This window comes from Mytilus trossulus, chromosome 1 (genome assembly GCF_036588685.1).
Source record: "Mytilus trossulus isolate FHL-02 chromosome 1, PNRI_Mtr1.1.1.hap1, whole genome shotgun sequence".
NCBI classification, from domain to species: Eukaryota; Metazoa; Mollusca; class Bivalvia; order Mytilida; family Mytilidae; genus Mytilus; species Mytilus trossulus.
Genome location: NC_086373.1, coordinates 8437462 through 8454049, shown reverse-complemented (window position 1 = coordinate 8454049; position 16588 = coordinate 8437462). Strand labels below are relative to the sequence as shown.

The 16588-nt window shown below is 30.6% G+C and overlaps 1 protein-coding gene across 1 annotated transcript; it reads right to left on the bottom strand.

The window, feature by feature from the left end:
- Positions 1-3191: 3191 nt before the first annotated feature.
- Positions 3192-16588, bottom strand: LOC134714383 (PDZ domain-containing protein GIPC1-like). Its single transcript, XM_063575627.1, has 5 exons — positions 16123-16588; positions 12691-13060; positions 10303-10403; positions 7516-7597; positions 3192-6543 (listed from the first exon to the last, which is right to left on the bottom strand). The coding sequence occupies exons 1-5, from the start codon at positions 16429-16431 to the stop codon at positions 6353-6355; spliced, it is 1053 nt and encodes a 350-aa protein (XP_063431697.1). The 5' UTR covers positions 16432-16588; the 3' UTR covers positions 3192-6352.

Here is a 16588-nt window from a genome sequence, read left to right as displayed (position 1 = left end):
AGAGTTAGCTCCCCTTAATTGTTAACTTTGTAGTGAAATTCAACCAAATTATGTCGTGAAATACAATAAAGTAAAAGGAAATGAATATACCATTATACATTTTGAAAGTCATGAACCATTACATATTTTGAGCTTTAATTAATGTCAATTTGAGCTGTTGTTTTGTTTGTCATGTTTTCACCATTGCACGATTCTTATGCAGATTGGAACTTAAAAGCAACTATCAATTAATGCAAATGGTCTCCCCTTAAAATAACTGATGCAAACTATAGAAAGAACAAAGTTTTGAGATTTGGTACAGGCAACAGAACAAGCTATTGTTTGTCATAACATGGTTTTTGTTGAGCCTGCAACTTTTGTTGCAGAAAGCTCGACTAAGGGATGGTGATCTGGCAGGGGCGGTGTTAGCTAACTTCTTAAAAGGTTTATATTTAGAGGTGAAAGACCTGGATGCTTCCTACTTTGTACTGTGACCACTTGAAAAAAAAAATCAGAATTTTTGTAATGTTGAATTCTCTCTTATTATAAGGACCATATTTGGTATGTGCATACCTTGCAAGGTCCTCATGCTCGTCAGTCAGTTTTCATGTGACCTCGACCTCATTTCATGGATCAGTGAACAAGATTAAGTTTTGGTGGTCAAGTCTATATCTCAGATACTATAAGCAATAGGGCTAGTATATTTGGTGTATGGAAGGACTGTAAGGTGTACATGTCCAACTGGCAGGTGTCATCTGACCTTGACCTCATTTTCATGGTTCAGTGGTCAAAGTTATGTTTTTAAGTTTTGGTCTCTTTATCTAATATTATATGCCAAAGGTAAACTATATTTGGTGTATGGAAATATATTATGATCTATATGTCAGTCCCGCAGGTTTAATTTGACCATGAACTCAATTTTATGGTTTATTGCAGTGTTAAGTTTTTGTGTTTTGGTCTATTTTTAGCTCACCTGGCCCGAAGGGCCAAGTGAGCTTTCTCATCACTTTGCGTCCGGCGTCCGGCGTCGTCGTCCGTCGTCGTCGTCGTCCTGCGTCCGGCGTTAACTTTTACAAAAATCTTCTCCTCTGAAACTACTAGGCCAAATTAAACCAAACTTGGCCACAATCATCATTGGGGTATCTAGTTTAAAAATTGTGTCCGGTGACCCGGTCAACCAACCAAGATGGCCGCCATGGCTAAAAATAGAACATAGGGGTAAAATGCAGTTTTTGGCTTATAACTCAAAAACCAAAGCATTTAGAGCAATTCTGACATGGGGTAAAATTGTTTATCAGATCAAGATCTATCTGCCCTGAAAATTTCAGATGAATCGAACAACCTGTTGTTGGGTTGCTACCCCTAAATTGGTAATTTTAAGGAAATTTTGCTGTTTTTGGTTATTATCTTGAAAAATATTATAGATAGAGATAAACTGTAAACAGCAATAATGTTCAGCAAAATAAGATTTACAAATAAGTCAACATTACCGAAATGGTCAAATGACCCCTTTAGGAGTTATTGCCCTTTATAGTCAATTTTTAACCATTTTTCGTAAATCTTAGTTATCTTTTACAAAAATCTTCTCCTCTGAAACTACAGCGCCATATTAAACCAAACTTGGCCACAATCATCATTGGGGTATCTAGTTTAAAAATTGTGTCCGGTGACCCGGTCAACCTACCAAGATGGCCGCCATGGCTAAAAATAGAACATAGGGGTAAAATGCAGTTTTTGGCTTATAACTCAAAAACCAAAGCATTTAGAGCAATTCTGACATGGGGTTAAATTGTTTATCAGGTCAAGATCTATCTGCCCTGAAAATTTCAGATGAATCGAACAACTTGTTGTTGGGTTGCTACCCCTAAATTGGTAATTTTAAGGAAATTTTGCTGTTTTTGGTTATTATCTTGAAAAATATTATAGATAGGGATAAACTGTAAACAGCAATAATGTTCAGCAAAATAAGATTTACAAATAAGTCAACATTACCGAAATGGTCAAATGACCCCTTTAGGAGTTATTGCCCTTTATAGTCAATTTTTAACCATTTTTCGTAAATCTTAGTTATCTTTTACAAAAATCTTCTCCTCTGAAACGACTGCGCCATATTAAACCAAACTTGGCCACAATCATCATTGGGGTATCTAGTTTAAAAATTGTGTCCGTTGACCTGGTCAACCTACCAAGATGGCTGCCATGGCTAAAAATAGAACATGGGATAAAATGCAGTTTTTGGCTTATAACTCAAAAACAAAAGCATTAAGAGCAAAACTGGCATGGGTTAAATTGTTCATCAGGTCAAGATCTATCTGCCCTGAAAATTTCAGACGAATCGATAGTCAATTTTTAACAATTTTCATAAAATTTGTAAATTTTTACTAACACTTTTAACTGAAACTACTGGGCCAATCATTATAGATGGGGATATATGTACGCAGCAAGAATGTTCAGTAAAGTTAGATCTACAAACATATCACCATCACCAAAACACAATTTTGTCACGAATCCATCTGTGTCCTTTGTTGAATATTCACATATACAAATGTACCAAGGTGAGCGACACAGGCTCTTTAGAGCCTCTAGTTCTTAAACTAAATGTAATAGGTCAACTATACTTGTTGTATGGAAGCATTGTTAGCTGTACATGTCTGTCTGGCATGGTTCATCGGACCTTGACCTCATTTTCATGGTTCATTGGTATTTGTTTAGCTATCTTGGTTAATGTTAAGTTTATGTGACAGTTGAAATAAAGCTTTATACTTAGGAATATCAACATAATATCAATGATTAGTAAAGAAGTCGAGACATTTCAGTGTGTGCACTCTTGTGTTGAAATTGTTTTGGATGCACAAAAAAAATATCAATCAGCCAGAAGCTATACTACACAAATGACCCAGAACATTGATAAAACCCATCATTAGAAAAATATTATTTTGTAGTTCTCTTGCAATAGCTCTATCTTAATCAAAATGAAACCATGATCTTTGGCAAATTACTAGCTAGATTATTACAAACATTTTTACATCATGTGAGGTGCACCAATTGATTTTTTTATGTAACCAAGCAAGGCCAAAACTCATACCATAATGGTAAAGGCTAACAGATCTGTAAGTCTGTCATGGTAGTTATGATAATCTAAACAGACTGCTTGCATGACTTAATTCGTCATTTCAAATTTCTGCATTGGCTAAAATAATAAAAGTAAGATATGAACATTCATCATTTTATTCCTATCTCAATTTGTCACAATTCTAGCATGAGTCGAGTGATCAATAAATATATATGGTAAAGTGACCAGCACTCAAGATATTGGTTCTCAACTTCAATTTATTTGATTGAAAATCCATTTGTAAGTTTCCAATAAAAATAATTTTGGTAAAAATTAAATAGAGAATTAGAGACAACAAAATTAACACTTAAACAAGTATATAGTAAAAATATATCTATAGGGAAAATTCTGTAACAGTAAAACCTGTTCCACAAGTGAAATATTTTAAAATAGTTTTGAAATGATTGGTTTTGTTTGTGCATTAGATAATCTTTTATCTGGTCAAGTTAATCTGAAATGCATATTACCATTTAGAATCGTCATAATTGATTTTCCAATGTGATCAATGCAAGGCAGGTGCTTGTTCTTAAAATATTTTTGATGTTGAAAGTAACATAAATTTCATTCATATAATACAAGTACCGTTTCTATCAGTTTATTTTCCTTAGATATTTGAACCATTATTTATGCTATTATCATTTAAAATATTAAACTGAATATATATATGATAGAAGCATTCAAACACCGTATGTTTTTGATATTAATATAATCCATTAGGAAATAACTTGTGGACCTGTTCTAGATTACAAAATATCATATATGATAAGAACAATATTCAAAGGTTGAGAAATGAAATAAATGATAAAAATAATAAGTTTCTACAGAAGCTTGCTTAATTACTTTTAAGTCATTTAAACTTGAAAAGTAAATATATGTCTAGGAATGTGAGTGTTTTTAATTAGAAAAGTAAATGTATGTCAAGGAATGTGTGTAGTACATGTGAGCAATCCTTAATTCTGAATGGACAACATACACAACATGAACAAACATGTTATCACATGAACGAAATAGATTGTAAAAGTAACAGGAATGTACACAATAATTAACACAATGATATCACACATGTTAACATTCACAACAATAAACTTCTGACGTAAAGCTCAAAATATCAACCTGTCTTAGTAGTTGTATATACTAATCATTCCCAATTTAGCTTACATTATTTACTCAAAAAAAATAATAAGGTAACTTTTGAAAACAATTGATTAATTTGATCTAAACCCATCTCTTAGTCCAAAATTACAAGTCATTAATTTCTGCTTTTCAAGTAACTTGAGAAAATTTATGAAATGAAATGAAATATATACTCAATACTTGGTCAGTTTAAGTTTTAAAATCATAATAATTAATGTTTCTTTCATTCAAACTTACATTCTGAAATATTTTGTTGTATTTTAACCTCTCAGTGAACATACCAATAGACATTATAATAATTTTAAAATAAAACATTTGAGTATATGATAATTTCAGAAAGATTGCCTTATAATTGGTATTAATTTGAAACCTCTAGAAATAGAGTTCTTGACATTCTTATGTTACTACTGTAAAGAAAGTAAGGTTTTCATTAATGCAAATCATGTGACTGGGTGACTTTTGCAATAACAAAAACTTGCCTTCTGATATCAATCACATATATCTATATAAAGATTTTCTTGACAACTATAAAATTCTGACATTTTGTTATCATTCTTGGAACATCACAATAATAAATGCTGGCAATAATTTCTGACTTTACAGCATATTTGTAACATAAAAAGAATGATGAATGTAAATACCAGGCTGACAGACTGTTGAATTATTGATTGTTATTTGCTTAATGTCCAGTGGCAAATATTTCTTGCATGATAAGGATGATTTGTTTATAATAACATGAAAAAGGAACAGTACAGGAAGATGGACGAAATGATTTAATGCACTGAATGTAAATGTTCATATTCAGCTATTTCTATGATCATTTTTTTTTAATATAACTATAATTACTAATTACGATGGCTAACTAAAATGAGTGCATCTGATGATTTTTGGTTTAAAGTAAGAGAATTAAAATGTTTCTATGTAAACATTATTAAAAATTTGCCTATCAACTACATCACCTCTTTCAAATCTCTTGAGCACTATAATAGATCAATTAAAAAAACTCATAAAAAAAACAGACAGAAAGAGCCCAATGAAAATTATAAAAGAAAGGATTTCTTTAGCTTATGAGACAATTTTTCTTTTCTTTTAAGTGATATATATGAACCCTTAAAGAAAAATTCCCTTGCCATAATGGCATAAATAATTCAAAAATAATATGATAATTTCTAAATTAAGGCTATTCAAACAAATTTTCAAATCCACAAAATAGACAATGAAGCAATTCAGAAATTCAATTTCAATTCTTGTAAATATGTTGGATAGTGTCAGCAAACTCATAAATGATGTCTCGACAAACAAGAACGTCAAAAAGAATGAAGTTTTCCCATAATACAACACATTTCTGAATTGGTTCATCGTAACTTCTATAAAACAAGCAATTGAATTATTTTTAGTGAGCTAATTATGAAAATAAATCTATGTACACTTATTAAAATACATATTTTAATGTTAGCCGATTTAATTACCAATTGTATAAATCATAAATGTTCTTTTCATCATTGATGTAATTAGTCACTGCAATGAGACATTAACAAATGCAAAATTTCCACACATATATAAAACAATTGGTCATAAAACAAACAATAATTCATAACAAATATCACAAAATTTAAATGAAGACCTATATGGTCGCAAAAACACTGAATTGTCATAATTCTCTGGGACATATCAATCAACTCTTGGAGCGCTATATAATGGTAGTTCCTTATCGTTCAAAAAATATAATGAAACTATAAATACTAATTTTTACACAGAACCTCCAACAAGTTTGATAATTTTTACTTCAACTTTTTCATTTCTGATTCTAAAATTTTAAGTATTGATTAGAAAATTTATTAATAATCATAATATTCATCCGAAACAAAAATCTTAAAGGCCGAACATGTATATCAATAATAAAACCCAAAAAATGAGCTCAATATTCTTTTTTGTTTACATTTGCATAATTTAACATTTTTGTTTTACTTTTTGGACTGATCAGGAATGTTATCTGTATCTATAAAAGAGCTTTTTGAGTATGAATATCAGGACTGTGTCAATAAAATAATGCTATGCCCCACCGGTTAATTTTGACATATCTGTAACATTATTTCAATGATAAAATTAACTATCTCTCTCCTGTGTTTAAAATTGTTCACTGAAATCTTTGACATCTGACTTATTCAATCTTCCACTCTTTGCATCACTAATGGCACCCCATAAATCAAACACGAAATCATCAGCAAATCCAAAATCTTTAATTTCTGATTTGTCGATTGCCATGGCAAAATCACTTGGGTTGTCTAGTTTGTTCCCCATATCCCATATTTGTTGTGCTGTAAAAGAATAAAGATTATAATATAAAAATAAGACTGTGAGTGTATTCATAAAGAGAAACAATTGCAGGATTATTAAAAAGTATGTTTTCTTAGTTTGCTGTGATAATAAAACTCGTGCTTGTCCCAGAAAATATCAATGTGTTTCAAAGCACTGAATAGCACTTAACAGATAGCCGTGGTGTAGTGGTTAGTGCATCAGACTACTAACACAAAGGTTCCTGTTTCGATTCCTGTTCAGGATGAAAATTTCAGGAACTCGTTTTCAGCTCTCCCTTGACACCATTTGTGTGTATGGTCTTGAGGAAACTATGATAGTCCGTCGGAAGGGGATGATAATGGCTGACCCATGTTAAGAGAGAGCCATAGCCATGTTAATTTCAAAAAAGAGTAGGCTAATGCCACTACAAGACAGCACTCGCACCTGCAAAGTTGAAAGGGACTAATATAAGTTGCAAAACTTGTTTCCCAATCCACTATAAATAAATATGTTTAAAAACTGAACGGTAAAGATTGGTTCAATTTATCAGTGGGAGGTAAAATTAAATATTGCATTGGTTGTTGTTGATATAACAGCTTTTCTAGACAAAGGATGATAACTCCAATTTTATTAAAGATGATGTTAACAATGACATAATTTATATTTTTAGAACAAATATTAGATTCCTGCACCTTGCAAAAGTTATGCAATTTTTTTGACAAGTGAAACATCCTATTGTGTCTTGAATACCTGAATAGTATGTATAGATATTATAAACAATGCACTATATTTTGTGTATCCAAAAAGGCAGTGATCAGCCTTGGAACATTGAGATATCAAGTCAGTCCCACAAGGTTTTGATTGCATTTCATGCAATCTTTTACCTAAAAATATAATGAAGAAAATGTCTTGATGTTACAATGACCTATGACACATTTTTCTCAATTGGTACCAAGTCACTTGGGTCAATTCATAAATAAAATTAAAATTACCTAATTCTGTATCATTTATACCCATGAATGACTCTAATAAACCATTGATCTTGTCTATAGCTAAATTGGAAGAATCATCAACCTAAAATAAGAAAAATACATTTATTGTACCAGCTGTGTAAACTGTATATGGCTAACAAATCACACTGAATCAGTAAACAGTACAATCCAGTCGCTTAATCACAGTAGTAAAACAATGTTCAATTAATACATAGAAAGCTGAATTGCAGTCAACTTTTTTAAGTGTCCCCTGAAATAAATATCATATACATATAGTTAAAACTTAAATCAGATAATGATGTACATCTGTAGTTTTTAATCGCATTCCTATGGATGCCCCCAAAGAAAAAAGAGCCATGTTCATCAAGATATAATGAATTATCATTTACCATTGGTAACTTCATGTATGTTCAAAACTTCTAAATGAATGTGTGAACAGCTTCTGTGATCATTATTACACATCTATAACTTAATACCCATACAGAATATAATATTATTTTTCTTAATATTTCTTGAATTCTACATAAAGACAAAATTTACTCAAATGCCCAAAATGTATGTTTGGATTTATCAATATACTTAGAATATACTTATGGAAATACCGTTACTGTAACATATATGAAAAATGTGTCAATAATAAAGTATTGGGAAAGTTATATGGGGTGGTTGTCAATGAGACATTTTATGTATACACTGAACTAGCTTAACTAAGAGAATTGACATTGGGTAGTCTGATAAACTAAAAATATAAGAGTGTAGTTTTGGACAAAACCTTTTCATAATATATTCATTTAATAACACAAAAGGTTTGTGTGCATGGTAGGTAGATTTGTGTTCATTATATGAGGGAGTTCATACATCTGCTTTGTCAGCATCAGTTTCATTTAATTCTTCATCAGAGTTGGAACTCTAAAATACATTTTCATCAAAATATCTATTAAATCTGTTACAATTAAAATTGTATCTATATTTTATCTATATTGTTTAAATATATTATTGTCTGTATTTGGATCACACCTCTATTGTGCTCTTTCCAATAAAATTTTGAATTGAATTGAATTGAAAATCATATTTTCAATTTTAGAAAACAAGTTATTTAAAGCTGATGTGAAGTGTCCAAGTCAAGTATGTCTGGGAGGATCCAATATTTTTTGTCTACTTTAGTTGACTTAAGGTTCAATTATTTGTATTTCTGTCCCTCTTTAACACATAGTTCATTTTTGTTTGTTTACATCTTTGATTACAAAAACTTTGGTTCTAGTAATTAAAAGAATATGTGGTATCAATTCCAATAAGATAAGTCAAAGTCTAAACAACATTGGATTGAAGCATAGGGTATTAATATTGGCCTTATTCTCAACTCCATTAGTTTAAAGTTGATGAATAAACATGAGAGAAATTGAAAATATGATAATTTTTCTAATGAAATGTTGGCATTTACACCTCAAGAAGGCAAGTTATAAAGATTTTGGAGAAATTTTACCAAACTTCAAATTTGGGCCTATGAACAGGATTTAACAAAATAATTATAAAAGTCAGATATAGTATTTGTTAAAACAAACCTAATGTTGTATGGTGCTATTCTTCTTATGGACACATAGATGTACATGTATACTATATTTTGATGAGAAATTGATGCTTCATAGACACTGATATATAATTTCTAACAAATGGCCATATTTTCTATCAAGTTATTTTTTAAATTTCATTCACTGTGATAAGAGTCAATTTAAAAATCTTAATTTGAAAATAAAATTAGAAATAGGGGCTTTACTAGGACCTTATTTAACATACTCATTTGTTATATTGAATCTATATATATATATAAAGTGTAACTCTCTTAAAAAATTACTTGTTTGGCTTGTTTTATCATGTATAATCCACATAATTCTAGAATTATTAAAAAGTAAATTAAATACCATGACTTTAATCTGATAAATAAACATCCTCTTGTATGAACTTGTTTAAACTGAACGGTTCAATAGGTTATCAATCTTAAATCAATTTTAAAATCCTCTTGAAAATCATCTTTTACAAATAAAATGGCACATTTGCTAATTTGAAATGTCAATTTCATTTGGTGTTTAACATTGAAATGAACAGAAGCTTTCTATTTAAAAGACTGACTTCCAAATTTCATGGTTCAATGAACAGCAAAAAGGTTAGAGAAAATAATGAAAACTATAAAATAAATATTTTGTTTCATAATAGATATATGAATCCATCTATACATCTCTAATTTCAGGAAGTTAATTGTAGCATGATTATGTTAACTATCAACTTTACATTTACTCTTGTATAAAAGTGAAATTTTTCATCTTTAAAAGTAAGGGGATGAGAAATCAAATAATTTTTCAACATTATTTTTACATGTATGCTACATTGATATGTCATAAGTGAAAGAACTGAATTAAAAATCCTGCTTCATAGGTTGCCCTCCAGATGTATTTTGGTTTTTTCTCTGTATTGTCTCATTGGTGTATATACCGGTACCTTGAATTTCCTTAGCTACTCAGTTTCATAAAATATAAATTTGAATGTAACTGTTTACTTTCGTTTTGTGTTTTGTATATCATGTAGAGCTACTGGTACATGTGCACTGTACCTACATGCATGAACAGTATTTCCCGATATTTGCCAGTATTTCCCGGAAATTACCAGTATTTACCACTGGCATGGTCAATACCAGATACTAGTATTGACCGCTTTTTTGCCAACCTTGGATTTTATGCTAACATTTGCAATAAATTATTAGTAAAATAGACAATCTTATTAACAACAACTTACGTCCTCCACTGTGGCCGGTCCTGTTGATCGTAGTCGTAATGTCTGTTTTCCTGAACCTATATTACTACTGCCCTTTTTACTCTGCTTTTGTTCAACAAATGCTATAAAGGAGTTAAATTTTAAAATCAATTGAAAAGTCTCATGTGTATGCTGTAATTTAGTAAGAAAAAAACAAGAAAACATTTAAACAGAAAGTAATATATATGTAGAGTGTACAGAGGGTATAACATAAAATCCATGCACGTTCATATATACAGTGGACGTGACATTTGAACCTGGTCTTTAATAATTGTGTCTGTTACTTTTTTTTCCAGTTTTTTGTATCAGTCTACCGATTATTTGATACATTTACTGTAATACGACCCTTATCATTGCAGACTTTTATGAGATATATATTATTTTTGTTTCTATGGAAACCCTACTGTTTTCCAATCTTTTACAATTTACACAGTGTGACATGATCTGTTCGTGTTCTTTTAAGAATGTTACGATTTCACTGGTATTTGATCTTTGTTGGATTGACTGTCTGGCAGAGGATACAATAGCGGCATAGATAATGGTCATATTACCAGACAGTACAATCACATGCACAATCAAAGCCTCATGTTGATTTTCCTACTCCAACATTTATTGATGTTTGATAAATGACAGTGAAATATGCAATTTTATACATGTATGTATTGGTCTAAATAAATGCAAAAAAGACAATCATTTTCAAAAGGCATCAACCATTCCTCATTGATTTTAGGGGTTTTATTTGAGGTTTTTTTTCTCACCCTGTTTACAAGAAGTATATATATGGTTTATGGTTGTCCATCAGTCCTCGACAGACAATACAATTTGTTGTACATGTAACAGTTAGTCAAAAAGATAAAACCAATTGTCATGAAACTTTGTGGAATTGTTTACATCCTATGATGTATGGTCCCTTTAGATTTTATGTTTCCAAGTTATGGGATTTCTATCATAATTGACCAACTTTTTTACAATTTCAATCAAATAATGAAAAACAATCTGTTGTCTTTATAACAATACTGGAACAAGAGTTTATCTCAATCAATTTGTTTTCCTCTTTCAATTCCCCTCTGAAACATACTGTCAGAGAAAGTGAAAATGAAAATCCAACAATTTGAGAAAATATGAAGGATTGGTGACTTAGGATGTTTAGATTTTATTATTCTTTGATAGAATAGACGTTTTTTACTAAATGTCTTAAATTTCACACATAATTTCATTGATGCATGCAACTCTGCTATCAACATTTCCTATCGTGATCAAACAGGGAAAAGACAGGTATTTTCTTAGACCATTCATGGGTTATATATATGTTTACCTTTAATTAAATTGCAAATTTCATAGTTTGATTTAATTCATCCATGAAAATAAAATGTCCTTACTAGCGGATCTCATGATGAATGTGTTACAATTACTTCAGAAACAAATGCATCATCTGCATGTAAAAAACAAGACTTAATTCATCTTGATACATGTACTTTAAAAGACAATTTATCATCTGGTTTTACAAGTCAGATGACACTAGAGGAAAAGGAACTGCTTAACCCGTCAGAGCATCTTAGTTGGCCTTTGGGTGTTTGTGGCTTTCATGTACAATGTAGTTTAATGTTGAATGCTATTTATTTAGATGTAAATACAATAACATTATTAATATTGACTGCTCTATGTGATGTCAAATGTTATTTGTCAGTTTGCATTATATATTGCCATGGTGAATAATCATTCTGATAATGATTTTTTTAATTGTGGTATTTTCTTAAATTTGGAGCTACACAAAATGCAGAAAGGTCAACACCATGCATATATAGGTCTTGATGGCGCTGTAAAATATCCTTTTTCATAAATTATATTAAAAAATAACATTTAAAATATACAACTTCACTGCACTGACAATAGAAAATAAATAAACAAAATAAAATTTAGGTTTCCATACTTCACAACAAAACCATAAAAACACAAATTACCCAACAAGTCCGCTGCGTGCAACAAAAACAATGAAAATAATCCTTGAACTCTTTTTGGAATTTATTTCCTCAAATTTTAGCAATTTATGCAAACTACAAATCTATTTTTTATCCACAGTGCAGAAAATGTTAATAAAATTATAAAGTTAAATTTAACATGAACATGATGAATACAAAACAAAGGAAATATTTTTTTTTACATTTAAATATCACAAGTTTCCTTGTATATATATATACAGACAATGTCATTTACACACTAGTACATCATGTATATTTTACTTACATTTCTATAAACAAGAAAATCAGGAAAAAAACTTTGAAAGGAAAAACCATTTTAAGCGACATGTACAAAAAATTCATCAATAGGCTTTATTATTATAAACTATATACATTACATATATGTACTTACAAAATCCGGACTTCATTGGTTCCACAACTCGAATTGTAAAAGTAGTTCCTTTCTGAATTTCTTTTAACATTTTTGCCACTTCAAAGTGCCGACATCCGACCAAACTTTTCCCATCTATTTTTTCTATATGATCACCCAGACTAACAAGCGGACATTTATCCATAATACTGTTTTCTTTTATACGTTTAATAAAGGCATATCCTGCACCATTGTCTGTGATAGTTAGTCCAAGAGCATCCTCCGATTTTGTCACCTCACATTCTTTTGGTTGACCTCTTACATGAGCAAAAATGAAATCTTCTAATCCAATTTGACCTCCAAGAAGTCGGGACATATCTACTTTATGTGTATTTAACGTACAAAATAAAATCTGAAAAGAAAATAAGAACTTATAGTTCTATTTCAATATTCAAGACATGGCCTGCTCTTCTTCTGTCTGAAAAACCCTTCAGTTATGGGACACCAAGATATTCAGCATATTGTATTTCAAGAAGAATTTGCCATCACATGTTTTGTTCTACTGAGAAAAGTAAATATGAGGATGTGATAGTGACAGTTTCCATGGGACACAGATGACCTTGCAAATAAAGTTATAAAGGGACACAACTTTTAACAGAACAGTAATAGGGTTATAAGGGATGCTACCCAAATTTGTTCTTGATCTAAGTTATGGTAAAAGACATTGTGTATTCATGTAAGTTTAGTAACATTTTGTTGAGGCAAACTTGAGTTAGAAAACAGAAACGACAACTTCAGCAATTTTTCCATTTGAAAAGGGACATAACTCTAGAACAGTTAGCGTGAAACCACCAAATACAAACTTGATCTGTATTTTGGGGTTATAAGCATTTTGTATAAGTTTCATAACATTTGGTTGAGGCAAACTAAACGAAAAACTTAGCATTTTTCATTTGTAAAGGGCATAAGTAGAGAATGGTTAAAGTGACACCACAAAAAGTTCATGGAAGACTGACAAAGCCCAGATGTTTCTGTGTTACAATTTTGGGGTAACAGTGCATTTTCAAGTCCCATATAAATGAAATTTAGAAATGTATGAAGGAAACAAGGTCCAAAAGACCAAAACAGTACTGTACAGATGTAAGCCACAAAAGGAGACATAAAGACGATCAATATACCATACTGTTGTAAGTTAAGAGATGGTTCTGCAATTAACTACATTTGTACACTATTATTATAGACATAAATCATAAACTACAAACATGTATCAATTTGTCAAAAAACTGATATCTAAGCAAAATATTTTTATAAAATAGCATAGCAAAAAATGATTAAGTGATACAAGCACAAAATATATTTTGTTTTAAAATTGCTTTTTGAGTTGTTGTCAAATTTGCATTATGTCATATGTATGGAAAAAGTAGTCATAACCTACAATTTATTTTAACATCCATTGACAATTGTATATTGTACATGTAAAAAATATATTTGAAGAAATTGAATGCTATAATCAAACCTTATAATCAAATACATATTCAGATAAGTAGTTTCTATCGCCATAGAAACCTATACTAGATAATAGTATATAATAATATACCCAGACATTATATACATTTATGCATGTTATGTGTATATTTTTGTTTCAGCACAAATCAATATTAATTGTATTGGAATTTTTTGACACAGACAGTTCAATCATTAAATTTTCCTTTTCTATAATACCATCTACATGTACAAATATAACCAATTACAATGCACTCAAAAGGTACACTAAAATTACATGAATTATAGAATAACTCACCTAACAATTCAAATATTTTGAAAATAAAAAAATTACTAAACAACACATTATTTCACAAGTATGTGTAGTAGACATATAAATTAATATAGTGTTGTTTGCCTTGGGCAATTTAGTCAAAGGATTCCAAATTTGAATTTTAATACTTGGATTAGTTTTTCTACAATTAATTTTCATTGTTCATGTTGTGGGCATTGAATAATCATGCACTTTCTAATAAAGTAAGTTCTGTAATATGATATAAGGATGTCAGTAAGTATTTATGTTTGATACTTTTATTTATCGGTCGTCCCACTGTCTATGCCACTCTGCTCAGCTTTTAATAACATTGCTTATAACAGCTTTGTGACATTGAATACATTGACCCAGCCTTGATAACTTTGACCCGGTCACCCAGACATATCAGCAACATCATAATGATTGAACCAACATTGAAATGTTTGACCCGAAATTATAATTAATAAAGCTGTTGCAACATCACAAACTATACATCTACATCTACCATTGGCTACTGTATCTTCTGTTTATATTCCCAATGTTCACCCTGTGTATTCAACAATAAGATCATGCTTTTTTAAAACTGCTTACATGTACATTTGTACATTGTACAATGTATCTCACCTTTACAGAAAAATGACAGAAGTTTCTCGAAATCCATTGGAGATGCACTGATTGATATTTTAATCTGGGAAAACATATCCTTACCTACATTAGTTGAAATTTGTCAATGAACTACATAACATGAATATATGTAGCTTTCAGCAACTACAATGTACCACTCTCCTCTTCGACTGATTCTTTGAGTATTTAATCTTTTTGTACAGATCTGATGAGTGAAGCACTTTCCAAATGGTTTTCACAGTTCCTTTTCATGTGACACTACTGTCCTAAGCTAGCATTGTTTTAGTGTACATAAAGTTTTTGAATTTCTTTCTATTTCTTTTTCTAGTGTAGGAACCTTTAATAATTTGACTTGTCATTTCAGGGACTTCCATGCAGGAATCTGATGTAAAGTAGTTGTCGTTTATTTATGAAATTTAAACGTGTTTCTCTGGTTTTTTATATAGATTAGACCCTTGGTTTTCCCGTTTGAATGGTTTTACACGAGTAATTTTGAGGCCCTTTATAGCTTGTTGTTCAGGTGAGCCAAGGCTGTACATTGACCTATATAATGGTCACTACTTTTTCAAATTGTTTTTTTGGATGGAGAGTTGTCCCACAATGTATAGATCTATCATGTCTATGATGTATCTGATGATGTAATTTTTTTTAATGGAAATTGGCCAAATATGGTAAATCACGGGATTGCAGTTTTAATTAACTCTTGAACTTATCAATTTTATTCTTTTTTTATCCCTTCTGAATGCTAAAATAACAACAAGATCGATTTTTTTGTGCTACAGTGTCACTGTGTTGATATGACAAAATCAGCTAATGCGTGATATGACAGGGCGCATGGACACCACTGTAAATACATTTGTGTAGTATGTTATGGTCCAAATTTTCATTAAGGCTAAGATATCTAGTGGCAAGAGTTCTGAGACAGTTTCAGAAAATGATGCTTACTGGTCATATATATATATTGTAAAATGACCTATTTTGATTTTGATCTTGTAGAGTTTGATATTCACTCCAAGACAACTTTAGACATTTCAAACTGACAAAAGTTTATTTACCTCTGAAACTGGCATGTCATAGCAATCAGCTATTTTCTGGTATAATTCTTTAACGTTTGTAAACCCGGAAATAATTCCTGTTGGACTGCCATGAGCTTGTTGACAATGAAAAACAAGCTTTGGTCTTGGTGGTTGTGGTGGAGTGTCATTCTTCTGAACAACTGGTGGCTGCTGTTTTGATGTACCATTTGTTTCAGGCACACTGTTGGTTTCTGCTGCTGGGCGGGGCAAATCATTTTGCGTGGAATTTTGTGTATAATCCGCTAAATTGTCCTTACTTTTAGACTTCTTGCCGAATATTTTATGCATGTTTAAGTATTAAATGTATATAAATCACTGGTATTGGATATTTTAAGCCAGTCTAACCATCAATAAAAGCTATATATTCCTTAGTTATATTGGTTTTTACACCTTTGTAATGTGACATAGGTAAAGCGGAAGTTATACCTGTCTATGGGATTACATA